The sequence below is a fragment of the Alligator mississippiensis genome, chromosome 1 (assembly GCF_030867095.1).
Source record: "Alligator mississippiensis isolate rAllMis1 chromosome 1, rAllMis1, whole genome shotgun sequence".
Taxonomy (NCBI): domain Eukaryota; kingdom Metazoa; phylum Chordata; order Crocodylia; family Alligatoridae; genus Alligator; species Alligator mississippiensis.
Window position 1 is genome coordinate 440,287,779 of NC_081824.1, and position 21,708 is coordinate 440,309,486.

The 21,708-nt window shown below is 41.1% G+C and overlaps 1 protein-coding gene across 5 annotated transcripts in view; it reads left to right on the forward strand.

The window, feature by feature from the left end:
• PDGFD (platelet derived growth factor D) overlaps positions 1 to 21,708 on the forward strand; it is a 218,321-nt gene that overhangs the window by 115,622 nt on the left and 80,991 nt on the right. For 4 of the 5 annotated variants that reach the window (XR_002088641.2, XM_019482020.2, XM_019482019.2 and 1 more), the window contains exons 2-3: positions 10,649 to 10,853; positions 15,146 to 15,326. Coding sequence is in view for 4 of the 5 variants with exons in the window: in XM_019482020.2 (XP_019337565.1) it covers positions 10,649 to 10,853; positions 15,146 to 15,326 (386 nt within the window). In the remaining variant the exon portion in view is untranslated. The remainder of the gene's footprint in view (positions 1 to 10,648; positions 10,854 to 15,145; positions 15,327 to 21,708) is intronic. The other variant, XM_014600702.3, reaches the window with a different exon arrangement.

Sequence of the window (21,708 nt, forward strand, 5' to 3'; positions counted from 1 at the left end):
TAAACAGAGTGATCCTTCCTTCTCTTTCAGCTGGCATGTATATATAAAACATCTCTAACATTTTCTTTTCAAACTCTACCACCATCTATTGCAGTCTCCCTTCCACAGTCACTTACACTTGCTACACTTCTGCTTCCTCAGTCTTGAGCAAAAACATAACTCCAGCTGCTTTGTTTGTGTTTGACCCCACCCACCCCATCCCTATCTCTTTACAAAATTCTTGTAATCCCTCTTCTATGGGATTCCACATTCCTGCAAACATATTATGTCTGCTTTACCCCACTCAGTATTGGCATAATCTTATCCCACTTCTTCCTCAATAATACACTTCTGACATTTATAGATGCAATACACAAAGTCATTCTTGTCCATTTAAATACACATCTCTACTACATTACAAGTCTTCTATGCTGCTGCTTGATGCTCTCAGCTATAATCCTCCCCTTCTTCACATATGCATAGTCTTTGCCAGTTGTTTTATTGCTGTAACTTTTAAGAAAGGTTACCCCTTCCCCTCTCCCCAACCTTTCTGCTTCCCTCCTTCCCCTTTCCCTTGTCCATTAGACCCAGACCACATGAGCTCCAATGAGTTTTTTGTCAACCCACCTCCCTTCCCCCTCTCTCTTTGTCCACCTTCTTTTTCCTGAGCTTCATAACATGATGTTATGATATTCTTTTCCTAATTTGGCTTTCTTCTTCCTCCTGCTCTATCCTCATTCCTTCTTCTTCCTCTATCATTCTCTCTTCTTTCTCTTCTCTTTCCTCTGTCTTAAAGTCACTTGTTCCACTTTTTTTTTCTTTTTTTTTCCTTTTTCTGTTGCCAGCTGCACCACTTTGACTACTGAAATTTCACTCTATTCCTCCCCAGCTCTTCCTTTTTGTGGTGTCTCCTCCACTGTAATGAATTCTAACTTAACATCATCTTCATCCCCACTTTACCTTTCCTATCTCTGCTTCTCCTCTGTAGATCTAGCTTTATTTGAGAATGACCGTGGGCATTGATGCTATAAGTGTCACTCTTCACTGCAAAGAACACATTTCAGTATTTCTTGGCACTGCACCACCCTGTGCCCTTTCCCTTTACAGCTGTAGCCATATTCTTGTGGCCAAGTGTCCTTTCTCCTCACACTTGCTACAGAGTTTAGGTTGCCTGAAACACATTGTAAACCCTCAGTGTGGCTGTACTTGGATTACTGGCAGTAAGTGCATTATCCCACCAGAACTCCTTTCATCTGCCCTCATTACCACCTGAGCTCTCCACAGTCCTGTCCATATAGCATATGTATCATATATCTTCTCAACATACATAACTTTTTTTTTCATAATTCTCCAACCATTTATCTTCCCCATCTAAAGCATGTCCATGTTCATTTGAATGATTAGTTCTTTCACTTGTCTTTTCTTCCACAATAAAACTTGTCCCTTAAGTTCTCTCTCACCTACTGCCACATAGGTCTTCCAAAAATCCTCATAACCTTCTTGGCTCCAATACAGAATTTCCCAAGACTTCCAGTTTGGAAAGGTGGCCAGGCTATTAAGATATTGTGCTTTAATATCCAAAACTTCAAACTATTTTTTCTATAAATTCATACCTAGTCATCATCAACATCTCTGTTCTCTTTCCCCTGTTCCTACTTGTCTTATTCTCAAACACTGATTACTTACCTTTCCGTCTCTCACTTCTGAACTTCTAGCACCAATCCAGGCAGTATACCATGCCTCTGCCCAGCCACTACACTTGATCTTAGCCAAAGGCAGCTAAGAAGCTATGTTGCTAATGGGAACCTACCACAATAATAGAGGAGTGCACCTCATCTGAATAAGATATGTGATAGTGCTGATTCTGCCAGTCCCCATCAGTACCAACTCTTTTTCAAGTCATGGTAAGCCACTATATTGAATGCATGTCAACTTCCTCTTCACTCTCACAGCTGAGCTGTGCATTTCTTTCCCATGTCTAATGATTCCTGTTGCTGCACCAACCTTAAATGTTTAGCAAACATCACCAAACAGAGCTGCAGACAGTTTATCTAGAATCCCTCTGTCGCCCCCTCTCAGCCTGTCATATATGATTAGTGTGCCTCACCCTTTATGAGGTGAAGGTGGACCAGTTTGTCCTGTACCTCATTTGCATATACATTTTTGGAGCATCCCAGGATTAATGACAAGAACACCTGATTCCAGTCATGAGTGGGGGGCTATTTAGCACATTGCTGTATTGTGGGGGGGTATCTGGATTACACACACATACTAAGCAGTGCTGAGATGTAGGGTAACCATGACTAGAAATGCTGTTGTCTCTGCTGAGGCCCAGCCCAATAAAGTACATGGTAAATCCATGAGCCTTTTGGCTTTAGACTAATATCATGCAGTTTGTACCTGTGTGATGGAACCACTAGCATAGCAGCAGGACCCCAGGATCAGTGGAGTAGAGACCCCTGGGAGTAACCAGGAAGCAACGAGGGTTCTGACCTACATGGATGACTTCAATATCACATGCAGGGACAAGTGATTGTTTGAAAGATTGTTACAAAGCATCTAAGTACATGGACCAGTGACAGGGGCCAAGTTCAACATGAGCAATAGCACCTGCCTAGTACTGGGTGAACTCAGGGACCTGTCATTTCTGAGGGTCTCTGTCCCCTGTGAGGGGGTGAAGATCCTCAGGGTGGAGTTTGACCAGAACTGACCAGACAGAGGGCATGGAAAAAGTCAGACAAGGCCAACCAGAGATTGGGACTATGTCAATCGTACTGGCTATAAGTGGCAGGGTATGTGGCGCTCATGAAGTCATCCACAGAATCCAAAGATGGTGGCGCAGTAAGGACCACAGTGTACAAAGCAAAATGGTTCAGAGGCAGAGGAGTGCCAAATGTCCTGCTGTTTCTGGGCCAAGATCATGAGCCAGATCTGCAAACTGGCAACAGGGACAGAATCCCAAGCAGCCTGCTTTGTAAAGTATTTTGCAGAGCAACAACTGTGACAGTGGCAGGTGTACAAGACCACTGGACCATGGACCAAGCCCATGGACCTTGGAGTTGTCATGGTTCTACAAGGTCCTGCAAGTCTTCTGGGGCAAATACAAACTACAAAAAGAGGCCCCAACAATCCTGATGAACAACCACAAGATGCAGGATGTGGTAGGGGCAAGGGAGATCGTGTCATTCATGGACCTACTACCTAGTGACAGCTGCCTGGTGGTGTGGGAGTAAATCTTCCACAAGGACCTGCAGAAGAAGCACAGGGACTTGAACTCACAGGTAGCCCACTGGGCATGGAGAAGCAGTGAGGAGCAGAGAGGCCCATCAAACTGCCCCAGTACTGCTGGTAGAAGGCAGAAATGCCCATCCTGCTGGTGGGAGGTGGAAACAATTGACCACCTCCTCTGAGACTGCTCATATGCCAGAAAGGTGTGGAAGAGAGTACACATACCCCTTCTGGACCAGAGAGGCAGTTCTGTATGAGCACTTAACTAAGCAGCAAGGGACCCCAAAAGCCTGCTTCAATCAATTCATCTCTATGGCAGCTAAAGGTGATGGTGATGGGCACATGGGTGTGCAGATGTGCAGTGTGGTTCCTGTAACAGGAATAAGACTGGTGTAACTGTAAATGTGTTTTGGACAGTCAAGTGAACCACGGTAGTCACATTACAAGTTGGTGGAGATATAGTTCTCTCTCTCTCTAATGTATTCTTGGATATGCTTACATCAAATTACTCTTTCCTGAGTTTAATGGTACAGTAGGTCATGCTGACCATTTATGTAGCCTGATCAACAGTGTGATTTTGTTGTTGTTGTTGCTGTTTCAAACATGGGTATGAATTCTTCTGTACTTAATATAATAAAACTACCTTTGGTTTAATTTAGAAGTTAACTTTGGTTTGGCTCATAGTGCAGCATTTTGACTTACCATATTTACTCGAATCCAAGACAAGGTTTTCACCTCCATTTAATGTAGGGGGGGCTCATTTTGGATTTGAGTACAAATAGGGGGTAGGGGACAACAGGTGTCTACTGTGGCTCCAGCTCCAGCCCTGACCCAGGGTCAGAGTTGAAGCTACAGCAGCTGCCTGTCCCCTAAGACAAGTTCCAAGTGCTGTAGAGTTAATTTCTATTTTCATTGATTTCTTATGCCACTAACTTTCATGGAAGCAAGATTGTGCTCCTGCCATCTGCCGTTTTTATTAAAAAGGAAAGAGATGACTGAGAGTAGCAGCCCATATGCATTTTCCTCATTAAAGCACACCAATGTAATGTTGTGATCATTGGCTACGATTCATTTTATTGTTTACATTTACTATGAAGTAACCACGTAACATTTTTAACAAGGCAAAATGATCTTGCAATTTTATAACCCTTCCCAACAAGCAATGACCAACTATGAAATATGTTATTTTGATTACAAAGTCTGTCATCCTTCCCTTTGATTTACACATAGTTTTATGTATAATAAATACAATTCCAGCCTCTTAGGAGATGGGATGGGCAGAATTACAAAAATAAACTAATGAACAAGTTTTCATAAATACAGTTTGGTTGGTATGTCTTGTAGCCTGGATTCAGAAATGTTCTTTACTTACATCTCTGTAGACTCAGCTATTTGGATCAGGCTAATGTTCAACCCAGGGAACTGAAAAGTTGTTATTTTCCAAAAAAAGTTATCTCATCTCTTCAAAAACTGGTAACTACTAACCTATGTGTTTTTTTTTCAAACAGAGTAGTGGTGGGGAAGGAGATGGATCTAGAAAACAGCTGCATAAGATCTTAACATCCAGGTAGCTTTACACAAGTGAAATATATTTTGTCCTCTTGCCTGTGGGCTTAGACAAGATCCTCTACTGAACTGTTCATATTGCAGTAGTTGACATTTTTGGTGCTCTCTGTCTCTATAGATATCCAAACATCACTTTTAATGAATAAATTCACTCACTCACTTTGGCAGTGATAATCACAGAGCAAAGTACCTCTTCCTTTGGTAGGATCAGTGTGATTTGAAATTGCTTTAGTAAGGATCCTGAGAACAAAATGTATGGATACAATGGATAAAAAAATTGAAAATCTTTGCATTTTCAAATCTCACTGCTGGAGCAAACTGCAGTTGAAAGACCAAGTGCAGGCTAGAAAGGAGAAACAGTAAATTAAGGAAAACATTGTCAACAGTTAGCAGCGCCTGCAAACTGAGTCAGATTTTAAAAAGCTTAGCTTTCTGAATGCTCTGCTTAGACTTACAGCATATTCAGTCCCCAGCAGTCTGCACTGAAAACAGTGGGGTGCTAAGCACTTTTGAAAATCTGTCCGCTTTATTTTCGTGCTCAAATGGAAGCTGAGCTGCTTTGGGCACTGTATCATCATACACACTGACACTTTTTAAATTAGAGTTTGGAGGAGAAAGAAAGAAAAAGTTACGGAACTTCTCTGTTAATTAAAAGAAAAGGCAGTTCATTTCAGGGTCCTATCCCCCAGCTTTCAAACTCTTTAAAGAGTTTCTTCATCTCACAAAGTCTCTCTGCCTCTCTCCCCACTCATCTGTATGATAAATTTGCTCATGTGCAACAATTTATTTGCAGGCCCTGCCGTCTGTTGTTTGTAATTTTAAAAGTCCTCTCATTTTTGCCTTATGGCTTTATTGTATTAATTGTGAAATGCCACATGTTTTTTAAATGAGTATGTTTGAGCCTTTTTCACTGCCCACTCCTTTTGCTCTGGATATTTCTCTCTGCCCTTCCTGTGATATGTTTAGTAGATAGTTGCCACGTTGTCCCCTGCTTTCTGTCAGGATAGGGCAAATATCTACCTCTTTCAAAGGGCTTCATAACTTTAATTTCCTATATTGATTGGTATTCAAGTTCTAAAATAGTGTGACTTGTACACACACCTCACCAGTTTTGTTGATGACCATCAGCCTAAGAGACAAATCTTCAGATGCTGCATTTAGATTTGATAAGTACCTGGAAGTCCTAAAGTCTATTTAAGCCACTTCCTTCTGTAAAACTATAGTGAAAGTTCTGTGAGAGAACGCCAGTGCTTCTGCATATAGTGCTGGCTGCACTGTTTAAACAGGGTAGCATATGGGCCGCATCTCCCCAAGATGCTGACTGCGCAGTAGTCTGAGACTAGGGGATAGGCAGGAAGAGATGGAGATTGTTAGTTCAATTAGTTCAAAGTTCAAAAAGTTTCCATTTTAATTTTGAGTGGGCCTATTTGGTTGTTTTTCTTATTTTGTCCCCTGTGCGTGATGGCCAGGGATCCTGGTTTTCTCTGATTAAAAAAATCCTCAATTTTCGGATTTAAAAAAGTAAGCCAAAATCTCCATTTTTCCGTGATTAAAGTGAAACACCACTATATATACATCTATATATTAGTGGCCTTTAATTTTAATCATGAAAAAATGTGGATTTTGGGTTACTTTTTTAAATCCAAAAATTGGGATTTTTTTTTTTTTAATCAGAGAAAACTAGGGTCCCTGGTGATGGCAGACCTAATGTTTAGAACCAACTATGTTATTTTTGCACAGAAGAAAGGAAATGCCCTTCATATTTTAGCATTCTTTATCACTTTATTTCATTATGTTCAGAAATGTTCTTTACTTGTCCACTCCCCTTATGGCTCTGAAACTCCCTTTTATATGCTATCAGTTATTCTACAATTACTATATTTGCCACCATAGACGCATAAGCCACAATTTCTGCTTTTCTGATTTTGTTCATAGGTCCAACTCATTTTCTACATTTAATCTAAATGTTGGAGAGTTGCATCAGGTGTTGCAGTTCAGTGCTGACCTATTCAACCTTAGTTGACTTGCTAGTAGAATATCCCAGACAGTCCAACTCGGACTTCAAGTTCAATGCATAGAATGCAAAAAAGCCTCTTTTTATGGAGTCAGGAAATGTTAGTAACGTATCTTCCTCTCAGGATTTTTGTTTTCAACATACTGTAAAGTCCAGTTAAAATACGTTGTCCCTGATACCTATCACAGCAATTGAGGACTTTGGGATAAAGCTATGTAACAATTAGCTAGAAAAGGTGCTTTTCAACTAGAACTATGGACAGTGCCTGGTTGACAGGTAATGTGATCCGTTAATGAGGGAATTACAGCTCTTCATTAGAGTCAATGCTGTCCTAGAAAGAGGTGTAAATACACTCAAGCATAGGTGTGAATTCTACTGTCCTTAATTTATTAGAATTATCTTTGGTTTAATTTAGTAGTTACCTTTGGTTTGGCTCATAGTCCAAAATTTTGACTCACCATATTCACTCGAATCGAAGACAAGGTTTTCCCCTACATTTAATATGGGGGGAGGAGGGGTGCTCATCTTGGATTTGAGTTCAAGTGTGTGGACGGGGTGGGGGGGGAGGCAAACGTTTGCTGTGGCTCCAGCCCTGAACCAGGGTCAGAGTTGAAGCTACAGCAGCTGCCTGTCTCCTGAGTACCTGGTTCCTGCTGCTACCTTTGCCCCCCTGTCACCACTGCCTTTATTTCCCCATCCTGCCCTCTGTCACTTAGCCTCCACAGCCCTGGCTCTAAGGCTGCAGCTCTCACAGCCACAAGCACTGCTGCTGGGCCAGGCAGGGGCTAAATCAAGTACATGCTCGATATCTCAGATCAGAACTGAGCCAATCCAAACCCATGGAGGAGAAGCAGGATGGTGGGATGGGTCAGGTGTCCAGGACTAGATGTGGGGGGAGGCAAACAGGAGGGTAAATGGTGAGGGGAGCAGGTGCCAGGGAGTGCAGGCATTTGGGAGCAGGTGGGAGCAGGGGCAAATGGCAGGGGTCAGGCAGCAAGGGGATCAAATAGTATGGGGAGGGCAGATGGCAGGGGAGTGAAGCAGGGGGCAGGCCACTTGGCTACCTCCAGCTTCTGCTCCCCCTTGCCCTCCCCCTCTCCCCACTACCAGTTCCCTGTTGCTACTTGCTCCACTGCAGTGGTGGGAGCAACACATGTAAGACAACACTCTAATAGTTTCTAATAGATTCTATTCATGGAAAATTACAACAAACTAATTATTGGGGGGGTTCATCTTAATTCCTAAGTTTTCTTATATTTCAGTAAATATGGTATTTCATTTTGAAAACTTTCTACTAATATTTTGATTTTATTCCTTTTACTGGCCATTTGGACTCAGTCTCATGAAACGTTATGGCCCTCTGACTGCCAAATCATCCCCAATTCTTCTGACTCTGAAGCTCCTCAACATTTCATAGATGTTTTCTGCAGGGTTGCTTGGTCATATCTTTTCCTTTCACATCTGGATGAAATAGAACTTGCAAAACTTTTTGCAGAAATATTATTTGAGGGAAAATTCTAGCTCTAACCTTCTCGATAATATTTTCGTTTAAACAAATCTGTTTTCTCCAAAAAAAAAAAGAATAATTTAAAATACCATTTTTTCAATTAAAAGTTAGACTAAAAATTCTTCACCAGATCTTGTACTCAGTCATATGAAGATCTGAGCCTGTATTTACTTGGAAAATATGGGTTGTGGCATGTGAGGCAATAACACTTAACCGTGAAGAAAGACACTATATAAAAATTATGAGTGAATCATTATTTCAGACTTTGCCTTATGAGTTTCAAACTGTTCTGCTTTTGGAATTATTCAATAAATAGAGTGGTAGATAATAAAGGGGTAGGATGGACTTCCATTCTACATGCTTGTAGACATTGGCAACCATGAACCACTAAAAAACAACCTGAAAAGTAGAGTTGCTTAGTTTGTACTGTTTAATTCCTGTTTTTCCTTTAGCATGTATACATTTGTCTTTCTTTTACAAGAGCTGTAAAGGTTTCATCAAACATTAAACTGCATTTAAAAAATAAAAATAGACCATTTTGGTTACCATGCCTGAGGGGGTAGGCCTGAGAGGTGCCTTATATGGTTGCATACAAATGCAAAATGCATGTAACAGAGCCAGATAAATAGAGATGCTTACTGGATGATACCTAGCCATATAGTAAGATCTGGGTTGCATTAGATCCATTGTACAGGGGAGTACTTACAGACTAGGCATGCCATACTGCACTGCTCTGCTTCCCAGTATGGTCCACAGGTAGTATGGACAAGCTTTTTGAGTTTTCACCTACACAGAACTTACATTACTTTTAGTGGGAAGTTGCAGTGAGCAAAGTAATTACTTGGCAGGATTCTGGTCTCACGTATAAAAGTATAGGTGTGGAGTAACTCCATTAATATTAATGGCCAAATTAAGATTTCTACCAGTATGAGGCCACTGACAGACATTCACTTAAAGGTGTAATGGGATCTGATGGCAGGATGCATGATTTTGGGATCAGGAATTAGATCCCAACCACACCTTATTTGCCAATGCGGGGGGATCCCAGGATCAGGGTCAAGGATCCACTTTCCAATCCCAAGGTCCCCATGCATTGGTGTTGTCAGCAAATTGCAGGTGCAGTCCAGCTGCATATTCACTTTTTAAATGTCCCAGCCTGATGGGATTGGAAAGATGCTCCCCAATCCTGAGGTACCCTTGCAGGGACCTGTAAAATGAGTTATGCAGATATGGTTTTATTACTCATCATGGCACACAGAGACACTAGGATCAGGCTATGGCAACCTGATCCCAGAGTTCCTGTGCTCTAGGCACCAATCCTGTTTTTCCATTGTTCTGGGACTTCTGAAGAGTGCATGTGCAGCTGGGTTTCTGATATCCCCGGTGTATGGGGACCTCAGGATTGAGGAGAGATACAAGGGTCCCCAAGCACTGGTGATGTCAGGTTCACTGTGCTCCCCACACCTGCCTCCATGTGGGACCCAGGGTCCAGGAACAAATTTTACCCCCAACCCAGCTGGGCCCAGACTCTAGGGTTGCTGGATCCTGACACACACAGCTGAATATTGGAATCTGTCAAGCACCGCTGGCCCCAAGCTGATACACATTCAGTTTAAAGCGCCCTACAAATGAGCCACAAAGTTGTTACATAATTTATGTGGAATAACTTTGTGGCTCATATTGTATTATTACGCCATAAACTGACTTGAACCTGTGGCTGGGTTATTATTTAAGGAGCAGTTAACAGGTTAATTGCATCTTAATGTAATGTGGCATGGGTCTAAGTTACATCAGAATATAATCAACCATCATGCTTCTGGAGGCAGTGTTTAAACCTAACACAGGAATACACCCTTGCTAGTAGAACTGCTGTCTTGTACAGGGGTTTCCCACCATAACTTTTAATCTGTGGGTGGAGCCTCCAAAAGTTGGGAATCAGAATTTGGTCTGCCATTTTCTCCTTTTGGTCTCATCTAACTGCTTCCATGTGTTAGATGCTATTTTAGGCTTAAATCTTGCTTTCTAGCAAAATGATGAGAGATGCATAAAATAAATAATACATGTCATATAATGTATACATATTTATATTTATCATAAAATGGAGACAATGTAGGGCAGGTTATTTCTGTTTCTGTTCTATGAAGCAAACAAAGGACAGGGTTGGGGTTTTTTTTAAGTCATTGGGGGGAAAAAAACACTGTATTTTCTTGTTTGAATCAATAACTTACTTAGATCCTGCTCTTTAAAGACTTCAAATGCAAATACTTTTTGCTTTGTTATAAACTGTTATTCTTTTTTTGCCTTCCTGTAACTGGAACAACATACTAATTTCTACAAGTTGTGACTACTAACAGAGAGCAATCACCTCACAGACTTGTACCGGAAAGAAGAGACCATCAGCGTCGCCAGAAACGGCTGCATCCACAGTCCCCGCTTCCCGAGTAGCTACCCCAGGAACCTGCTACTGACATGGAGGCTCCACTCACCGGAGAACACAAGGATACATCTGGCCTTTGACAATCAGTTTGGACTGGAGGAGCCAGAAAATGATATCTGCAGGTGAGCAAGAAGCTTTCCAGAAAACTAAAGATTTCATGTCAGTTTAAAAATCAGCAGAACGCTGTATGCATTGACACCTGGTTGCCTGTGGCCATGGACACTTTTTCCTGCTAGCAGAGCAGTGCTTATTCTGTCAGTACCAGAAAGTTTCTGCCACCACAGGGCAGCCACCAGAAAGTGTGTGTAGATACCAGTGTACTTTCTTCGGATAGCTGCAGCTTCTTTGGTGCCTCCTAGAGGTACCACGTGCCCCCTGCCAGCACAACTGCTCTACTAGAGATACACGAATAGTAAGAGCCATCCAAAGCTGTGCAGGTGAGGACACGTGCTGGTGGCTTCCCTGGGGCAGTGCCTGTCTGTCAGCAGAAGGCCTGTAATGTAGAAATGCCCATGTGTAGTGTTTTGGAAGGGTCCCTTTAGGCACCTCTTCAAGAAGGCTTGCCCAACACAACAAACACAATTCTAAAGAAATGTGCCTACCATGGACCCAGCTGCCTCCTTGCGTTACATTTTAAGTGCAAAACACTCAAGTATCTTATTTTCCTGGCTAACCGGCCAAATAATAACTGAATTGAGGTCTTCCTCAGTTAATTAACAGTGAATGTTGCCTGCTGTGAAAAACTTTTCTTTCACTTTTACAGTAAGCCATTTCCTTTTTGGAGGACAGGTAAGAATTAAGGGTTGGGAGAGTGGTATGTTCTTGAGGTTGTGTGACTGATAGTCTATCCAATTATGACTTGCATCTAGGAATATTTTTTCCTAGATGCCTTAAACATAGATCCCAAACCAACGGTGTACTCTGGCTGCTTCTTCCACTCCGTTGACCAAAGCAACCAAACTTATGGGAGGTTAAACCAATTTTGTGACTGCTTTGCATTTCCAGCGCACACAGATTAATTGGCTCGTAATAAATAAAGTAATATAAAATCCCTGGTTATTATTCATATGCAGGTTTTGTGTGAGAGAGAGGCCCAAAGCCTATGTGTATTTTCCATATCTTCAAATGCCAGATTTTTGCATTGATATTAAAAAAGCTAAAGCATCCGCTTCCAATGCTCTGCCAGATTGTTATTAATTATGGTTATATCTTTCCAAAAATCACACCCAGCCCCTGTTTATCTTAACATCTATTAGTTTGCCTTTCTAGATTTCGTTTGGCAAGTCTGTGGGGCTTTGTCATTATTATTTTTAATGCTCTGCATTACCATTGAACAGAGAATACCATTCCAGCAAGTTTGTTTTCCATTTAATAATAAAAGAATGCAGACTCAAACTGGCCTTCCCTCTCTGAATGTTTATTATCTTGGCAGCTTTTCTTTGCTCTGCTGCTGTTGGTCTGAGAGCAATAGCAGTGTAAGTAATGACAGTTACCTTGTAGTATCAGAGAGGCGATGCCAGAATATAGCGTCTACTGCACACAGAAGCAGCCTGTTCATATTTATATTGAGAATAAACTATGGCTGACCTTAAATCATTTCAACCTTGAAACACAGGGCTAATTTACTGTGGAAAAAGATGAAGTATTCTATTTTAAAGGGCCATTAAAGGTGATGACATGGTGAGAGGAAGTCAAGTCATTATTGACAGACTGGATTTTGACCATGGCTACAGACAATATGCTGGCTTTCAAAAGCTGCTAATTTATGATGTGAAGAAGAAAAGACCTTCCAAAATCTATAGTGTCTATAAAAGCTGGAAAAATACCACATATTTTGCAGAAATACAGAGTTGCTCTCAGTTATTGGAAGACTTTTATTTGCATGTCATTATTTCCAGAATGAGGACATTCTCAGGGGGAATGCGTGTAATGATTTTCAGACTTGTTAGAAACATTATTATAAGTTATAGGGTTTTTTTTACTACTTTAGAGGAACTTTTAAAAAAAGCAGGTCTTTTCCTCGACTTTACTGTGATACTGTTTCAGGCTCCACTTCAGCAAAGGGGGTGCATCTACACCAGACACTACGTCACCATAACAACATGCAATAGTGAGCCTGCATTGGCAGGCACAACCGTGATGCGGCACCTATATCACCACAGTGAAGCGCTCCTTTGCTATAGTACATTGCTACAGCGACATAGCGGCTAAAAATAACTGCACTGCTGGCACAGCGTGGTAACAGCTGTTACTACACCATCATTTAGTACTTCCTAAAGATAGTACTAAATGACGGTGCAGTAACAACAGCACCATAGGGGCATGTGTAGATATGCCTAGGATGTTGTTAAAACTTAATTATGTGCCTAAAGTTGAGCATGTACATAAATGCCTTGCTGAATGCACTGCCAAATAAGGACCCCCATGCCTCTGTTCCTTTCTTACTGCTTTTGTCCTCACTTTTCCCACCAGGAACTTCCTGACATGTTCGTTCAATTTTTCATTAATATTAATAATTGTAATCTACATAATTATGAGCATTAAATTGATTTGAATTCATTTTGGCTATGAGATGAAAATGTGAATTTTTAGCTTAACTATTTCAGAACAGAGAAAAAATATCTGAAGCTTTAAAAATATTTCTGCATTTGTTATTGGCACCTCTGCAATCATTCAAGGAGAGTTTTGAAAAGCACTGAAATTATCCAGATAGTATGAATTTTTGGTTGCTCAGAAATGGATACAAATTCCCTTATCTCACAGGTTTCCCAAACCAGTTACAACTATCAGCCCTCACAATTTCTTATGTACCATGTACTTTTATGATCAAACTTTCAATTAAAGATGGGATGCAGTCTACAGGCTACTTACCCAGGGCCTCATGAACTGCAATTTGGAAATTCAGATATGTATCCAGCTTCCAGGATTCTTGTGTAAAAGCTGTTCTTACTGTAAGCAGACCTGGTTCCAGTAAAGTTACTGGATTTGAACCAGTTTATTCTAGCAGTGAATTTAGCCCCCTCACCCAGCAGGTATCGGTCTATCATTCCTGTAATTTTCACCAAAATGTAGGAGGTCAATTATGGGATCTTGTTGCAACTTGCCAACATATTCTGATAAAATGAATTTTAAATAAAAAGTTAGAAAGGGCAGACAATTGGGATTCACGCACATGCAAAAGGGAAGAAATGGAGATTGTGGAATTCAAAACCAAGAGGAGACAGAAAATATTAATTGAGTAGGAGTCACTAGGTAGGCTCTTAAACACCTTCAACATCCTTTTGAGCAGAGGTCAGAATGAGGCTAGTGAAAATGCCCGTAACTCATTTATCTAAAACTAAGTTTTCTAGTAACAGGGAAAACATTGGTAGCAGAGTTTGGACAGATTTAGTGATGCAGTTACTGTGGATTTCTTGTTTTCTATGCTGTATAATTTTAGACTGGTGAATATAAATGCTGTAATGCTAATGCTTTCTAGCTGCATCGCATTTACATTTTTCTCATATGGTTCCTTGGCAGCAAGAGCAAACCAAATATGTTATTTACAGTACATTTCAGACACCAGTAGCTAGGTAGAGAAGGATGTCTTTGATCCAGAAGTCTCAAAGATCAGAGAAGCCCCTTGATAACACGATTCTAATAAGAATCAATTAGCAATGGTTAATCTCTGTTCTGAGGGCAAACATGTTTTGATAACAAAAGTCCTTCATGACTAAAAAAATCTGAAATTTTAGAGCTTAACAGTTCAGGGAAGCTTTCTTCTCCATCCATTTGTCATTTTCCTCTGTTCTGGACTTCTGTCTGCTTTGGCAACAGCTTTCTTCCACAGGTGGGAATATGTAGGTCCTGAGTAAGAACCTCAATAAGGTCAATAGGATAACTCCCATTGACTTTAATTTCTTTCCTATCATGTATCTTACAGCAAGACTATGGAAAACTCAAACTATAAATGCTACTGACACATGAAGACGCAAGCAGATGTTGTTTTGCTATGAGAACCTCTGCTACCATAGTGTGGGTTTTTGTCCCCATCTTGTGGTTAGCTCATATATAACTGCTGGAGTATGAGCTACTGCCTTGACCTAATTCTGCGTATGCTTAAAATTAAAATTGGTCCATTCCTCAAGCATTTGAGTATCACATCTACAGGTCATTTACTTGAAATGTGAAACATAGTTAGAATGGTAATCTATAATGGCAGAGCATATTTTCTGTTATACTCCAAAAGCAAGAAAAAAACTAGATAGCTAAGGTTCTTAGAATATGACAGGCATTGTGACTATTTGTGACTTATAATTTAATACTGTGTAATAGAGCCCACCATAAGTTTGGCTTAATTTCTTGAGCAAAGTTCTGTTTTGTTGTAGAAGCTTTATGTAAGGATAATGTGTTAAACTATCAAACTGATTTCTAGGTATGACTTTGTGGAAGTAGAAGATCTATCTGAAACCAGTACAGTTATACGAGGACGATGGTGTGGACACAAGGAAGTTCCTCCAAGAATAACTTCAAAAACAAACCAAATAAAGATAACCTTCAAATCTGATGACTATTTTGTGGCTAAACCAGGATTCAAGAGTTGTTATTCCCTTGTGGTAAGTAACTTAACTATTCAGTGGAGAAAAGAAAGACTGTAGTCTAAAAGAACAGCAGAGCTGAAGGACTGAATAGGATGCACTAACCTACCCTTGTGGTAGGGAGATGCCATGATCTAAATGATGGTGATGGTCCAAGTGGTTTTACCGTACCTGGAAGGTGAGATCCCCTTCTTCCCAACCATGAATGACCTGGTGTAGCTGAGGGTAGAAACCTGTCCATTGCACTGCAGGCAGGTATCCCTATGAGAGTCTACTATAGCCTCTCAATGGGAGGATCTCAGCTATACATTTTATGGCTATGGAGGATTGCTCCCAGGCTTTCCATCTAGCTTGCACCTTCAGCCTTTTGGCTAGGGGCAAGCAAAACTAGGGGGCATCTGAACCCCAAAGCATCCAGGATTGGGGCTTGCAAGTAGGATGCCTGCCATGGATTTGGGAGTGTCGGAAACCCAGGACTGATGAGTCTAAGAGGTAGGATACTTCCTGGTGGTAGCACCACATAGACCTGAATGACTGAGCTCTGGTTCATCAATGGAATTTGGAACTTATTTGGCTAATTTGTTCTGAGACGTGAAATTAAAATAAATAAATAAATAAATAAATAAATAAGGGGGTGGGGTGGTATTGCATAATGTGGCCTTTTGGTACTTATACAAATCAAGTATAGTTATGTGTCCCTTGCATTCTAGGCAGACTGACCCTGTAAGTCTCCCCAGATGTGGGGATCTCAGCTGCACAATTTTGTGGCAATGGAAGATTTCCTTTTGTACTTTCACCCTACCTTTAAAGTTTTGGGGAAGCAGAGAGCAAAGAGCTATCTAATCCCCAGATTTATTTTCCCTGCTGTAGCAATGGAAAGGGAACATATTCAAAGCAAACCTCAAATAATTAGATTCTATACCTGAAAAATTATAACAAATTTATAAATTTTCCATTTAGAGAATCTAATTATTGAGGGTCATCTTATAATCATAGCCATCTTCTATTCAAGTAAAAATGGTAATATAAACTAGACACAAAGCCAGCATAGGATTTACACTAATATGTTTCAAAACTGCTAACAAGTTCTGCACCAAGTTTGCTATTTGAGTGTGTTGATAACCACTTGCAGCCAATAGCAGCTACTGTTTAAATTCCATTTTTAGTCTTGTCAAAGAAAAATACCCTATGGGGTAACAGCTATGATTTGAAGATGCATGGTAAGATGCAATAAAATACAGAATGAAGGGACACAATCTGCAAGAGTTCAGACTGTAGTTCTAAAATCTGTGGGTTTTTGGTAGTGCCCTTTTTGTCACGTACCACTTGCATGAGACAAGCTTTCTGGATTTTTGTAGGCGGCACGAATGCTCATTTGTATAAACAGATTTGATACAAACATATATTCCAGATATTGTCCTGAAGAATGTTATAATCATTTTGGTGCAGTGTAGCTTAGCAGTGATGAATTTTGCAGTCAGTCACGGAACAGTAGGTAGTAATTTATTACACTGTCATCATTTTATTTTCATATCCATCACAGTTCATTTTTTTTATTCAATTCCATGTTACTTAACCAGAATAAGAAAGCCTGTATAATAATAAAGTTACAGTCATACTAGGGGAAATCCAACACTGATGCTATTTCACTTCAACCTAATGGCTTGAAGTGAATGTGAGCTATTGTACTGAGGATGTATCTACACATGCGCTTTAAGGCACAGTAGCCTGTTTTACTTCTCATTAAAGCACCACAGAAAAAACATGCTATTATGCTAATGCACAGTAAAATAGGCTACTTTGCATTAAGTAAAAACTGTGCGCATTAGTTACTGCACGATAAGGCAGCCTAATGTGCATTTGTTTAGTACCTCATGTTGGAGGTACTAAATTTAATGTGCATCAGGAAAAGCACCTTCATGCACATGTAGATGCACCCACAGAGGCCATTCTACGGTAGTGTAACCTAGTGTGGGTAAGTGGGTACCAGCCCAGGGCACCAACTTAGTAGAGGCACCAGAATGTTGCCTCCATGCCCAAGAAGTCTGCAGAAGCAGCCCCATGGTGTTGATATTGCAGCAGCAGCTGGGTTGCATGGAGACTACACTGCTGCTATGCAAGCAACAACAGAGGAATGGAAACCACACTGTAGCAGCAGCTACCAGGTACTTGCCTGGGTACTTGCCTGGAGCAGGTAAGAGTCCCATTACCTTTACTTCCCTCTGGTATTGACCGGTGGGCCTGTGCCAAGAGGCTAGTATTAGCTTCGGATTCAGATTCAGCCAATTCGGGAGACAGTGATTTGATTTGGTGATTCAAATCACTGTCCCAAATTGATTCAGCTAAATCTGATGCAGAGATTTGGCTCCTGCCAAAATCTCCAAATAACCCAAACCAGGCCCATCTCCTGCCCGCTCTCCCAGCCCAGCAATGGCTGCCCCGCCTGCCTCAGCTCCCAGTACTTTGGAAAAAAAAAAGCCCCAACTCACCAAGTGCTGCCGGATGTGTGGGGGGCAATCCAAGCTGCCCCCCACTGCCCCACACTTGGGGGGGGGACCCTACATGATTCCCCCAACCCTCCTCCACTGTCCCAGCTCCCCCATGGCTGCCCCCCCCCCGCCAACTCCAGACCTCTAAGGAAAAAAAAAAGAAAAACCGAGACTCACCATTCCTGCCCAGTGGGGGGCATTTCCCGCTGAACCCCTCCGTTCCATGCCACATGGGGGGCTCTTCCACGAGCCCCCTGAAGCCACTGCAGGAGTGGTGAGTCCCAGGGTTTGTCTTAGTTTTTTTTTTCTTAAAGAGCCAGAGCTGGGGCAGCCAGGGCAACTATGGGGGGGGCTGGGGGAGTGAGATGGCAGAGTCCCCCATGCAGGGTGGGGCACTGGGGGGGGCAGCAGGGATTGCCCCCTCACCCGGCAGCACCTGGTGAGTAGGGGCTTTTTTTTAAAGCACTGGGAGCTGAGGTAGGCGGGGCAGTCATGGCAGGGGCTGGGGGAGCAGGTGGGGGTCAGGGGGGCTGTAGGAGCAGTCAGGGAATGGGGCCTGGCAGGGGTCCCTCCATAGTTCCTTCCCCACTGCTCCAGCCCCCCCCGCCCCCCCGACCCCCTACTTACCAGCTCTGAGTCTGACTGCAGCTCCCTGCTGCAGCCACTGGGGACTGTCTGAATCATCGAAGCTCTCCGAATCTTGTTCGAAGATTCGGAGAGCTTCGAATCAATTTGGACCTTTTAATTGGTCCCCTGATTCAATTCGGATTCAGAGATTCAGCCACCAAATCAGGCCGAATCTCCGAATTGAATCACCACCCAAAGCTTTGTACAGCCCTATCGACCAGTACCTCTCCCACTCTCCTTCAGAGTTTGCCTAGGACAGAAACCCTGCTTGTTATGCCTCTGCCATTCTATGTGTATTGTGGGAGGCAGAATGAAAAGACAAATCTAAGGCTACAGATTTAAAGCCAAATTCTGTTTCCTTGGATTACAATCAGTGGCACTACTCTATGTGAGTAAGGTCCACAAAATCTAAAACTTAATTTGCAGGTAATCTCAAAAGACAAAAATTTATGTTGCAGTCTGTGAAGCCACAGTGCATCAAAATGAATCAATAAAGCAACCTTTTTACATTGTTTTTATTTGAGTAGTCCCAGAAACCCTGTTACAATTAACCAGCTTTAGTTAGAGGCCATGTTCAAGTAGAATGACACTCAGGCTTTGAGAAAATGAAATTTATTTTTCAAAGCTGAGGGTATTCAGCACTACAGTGCTCAAAGTGGTACTTCTCTAAAAACAAGACTGTCAAAAATTGATTGGAAAATGTTCTCTCATAGATTTGTTACAATATGAGGCAAACATGCTCTTCAGACAAAGTAGATTTTTTTCTTTAGAACAGAAATCTATGGGTGACTCATGGCATTCATGAGATGAAGATGAAATTTTCTTAATTTGTGCTCACAGTGCAGATTGCCCAACCTAAAATCCATAGGATTAATATTCAACTTTTATTTGACAGTCTTCACTATCTTTCAGGACTGAGTATACATAGTGTATGTATTGCACACCACTGACCCCTGAAGGTTGAATTCAATGTGTATTTTTAGACAGTAGGCAAAGAAACATTAATGAACCATGCAAAAACATATGGTACTTTGTATTAAAGGAAAGAAAATAAATGTAAATTGCTTTGCTCCATAGCTGTTTCTAGTGTATGGGTATTTGAGAGACTTTTCTGAGAAACATTGCTAGAAACAAATACACATAATTCATTTAAATGTTTATTTTTATTTTTGTTCTATTTATATTTTATTTTGAAGTTTGTAGTAGAGTGGTTGTAGGTTCATCTATTGTGTGTTCACCCCACCATTTTAGAGACAATAAAAGACAGCAAAATAGGATTTCCTGAATTTAGTGATTAAAACAGTATTTGGGGGCATAATGGAGGAATGAGTGGGTGAAATTCTGTGTGTTATGCAAAAGGTCAGACTATATGATTACAATGGTACCTTCAAGCCTTACAGTCCATGGTGCTAGTTAAATTCACTTTGGTTGGTGCAGATAAGATTGTTAGTTCAGCCTCCTGCATGAGGCAGAGATTAAGGTTTTGCAATGCGTCTTAAAAATGCTTGAACAAACTTCTTTATCGCTACTAGCATGTTTCAACTTTAGTCTTCTTTACTTCCAATTTATATAAGAAAAAAATATCCATAAATAGGAACTAGCTTTTCCAGAGAGTGTGAAACTGATTTGCATACACAACACTTGTATTTTCCCCTGTAAAATGAGTCATCATACGCAAGCAATTAGATATGCAAATGGATGTTGAATGCTCAAACCCTGCTACTATAGCTCTGGTATTTATCAGCTCAACCTAGGCATCCACACTGGAAAATTTCTCCCTTTATTTTTTTTCTAAAATCTCCTTTTCCTTCAAGCTTCATAAGTCTAGAGCACAAAAAATGCCTCCCAGGACCATGAAGATGCATAAGCTCCATTGACCCTGAAGATATGTTTGCAGTATCTCCTTGTTATGTTAATAGGATCCAAGAGTTGTAAGGAACCTCAAGGGTCATCCTGTTTTTTCCATCCTTATGTGCTTATTTTTAAGAGGCATTTTAGCTTTTTCTTAAAATAATGAATACTAACCAAGGCCATGCACAGCACTAGGGAATCAATTACCTTTATCTCCCAAGCTATATAGTTTCTTAGTAGGGATCTAGTATTTCACATTAAAAATATAAGGCCAAACATTCTGCTGGTGTAATCTAGTGGTGCATGCCTCTGGCTTCAAAGGGGATTCTTCCATTGAAGGACCTGGTAGTATAAGAGTGATGTTGTAGCCATAATGGTCCAGAAATTACGCACGAGGCAAGGGTTACTTAGGGTGATATCTTTATTGGACCAACTGCATAGTTAGGATAGAGTCAAACAAGCTTTTGAATGCAAGATATTCTTCGTCAGGTCTGACCAGAACAAGCCAGTGACAGCTGATCAGATCTGGTGACGAATGTCCTGCATTCAAAATCTTGTCTAACTCTATCCCAACTATGCAGTTGGTCCAATAAAAGATATCACCCTAAGAAACTGTTGCCTCTCACATTGAAGGACCTGACATGTACTGAGATCAGGAAGTGTTAGGAATTCAGTCTAAGGTGCATATCAAAGGCCCATTGGGCAACCACAGAATTGGCTGGTATAAAGTATACAGCTGCTCTTAGAAGCTCATCTCAGGGTCTGATGATCAGATTGCCCCAGAACATCACTACACAAGTCTTAGCTGTTCCTCTCTGCAGAGCAGAGCTTTAAGTGCAGAAAATCTGAAGAAAAGTATATGCTATCTGCAGCACACACACAGGGTCAGGGCTTGCCAGACAAAGTTAAAAAAACTGCTAGATTGATGAATTGCCTTTATGGGGCACTAAATATCATTATAATCAGCCTTAATTAGGAGCTAACATGGAGGTACACACAAGTGTTTGGAGTTCCAGAACAACATAGTAGAGATACATAATTCATTTGAAGTGCAGCCTTCAATGCAGAAGTCAAAAGGATTTTGACAAATGACTTATGCAATGTGCACAATGTAAATGGCTGCTAGTGTTACCAGTGATGGGGCTTGAACTGCCCTATTTATCATGTACCATGATTTGGTATAGGAAGTTAAATTCAGACATTTTTGCATAAGAAAGTTAGTTGTATTCTTGTGAGTAGTTTCATACACTGCACTGAGACTACTTAAGTGTGGAAATGAGCATTGGCTGAATCAGATCCCAAATTTTATAAAATATCACCATAATGTGCAAAAGAACAATCAAGAAGTAGTTCAAGATCATACTCCAACAAATTTAAAACATCCATGCTTTACTTTAAAACCCCAAAATCTGCATCTTGTTTTGATTTAATGG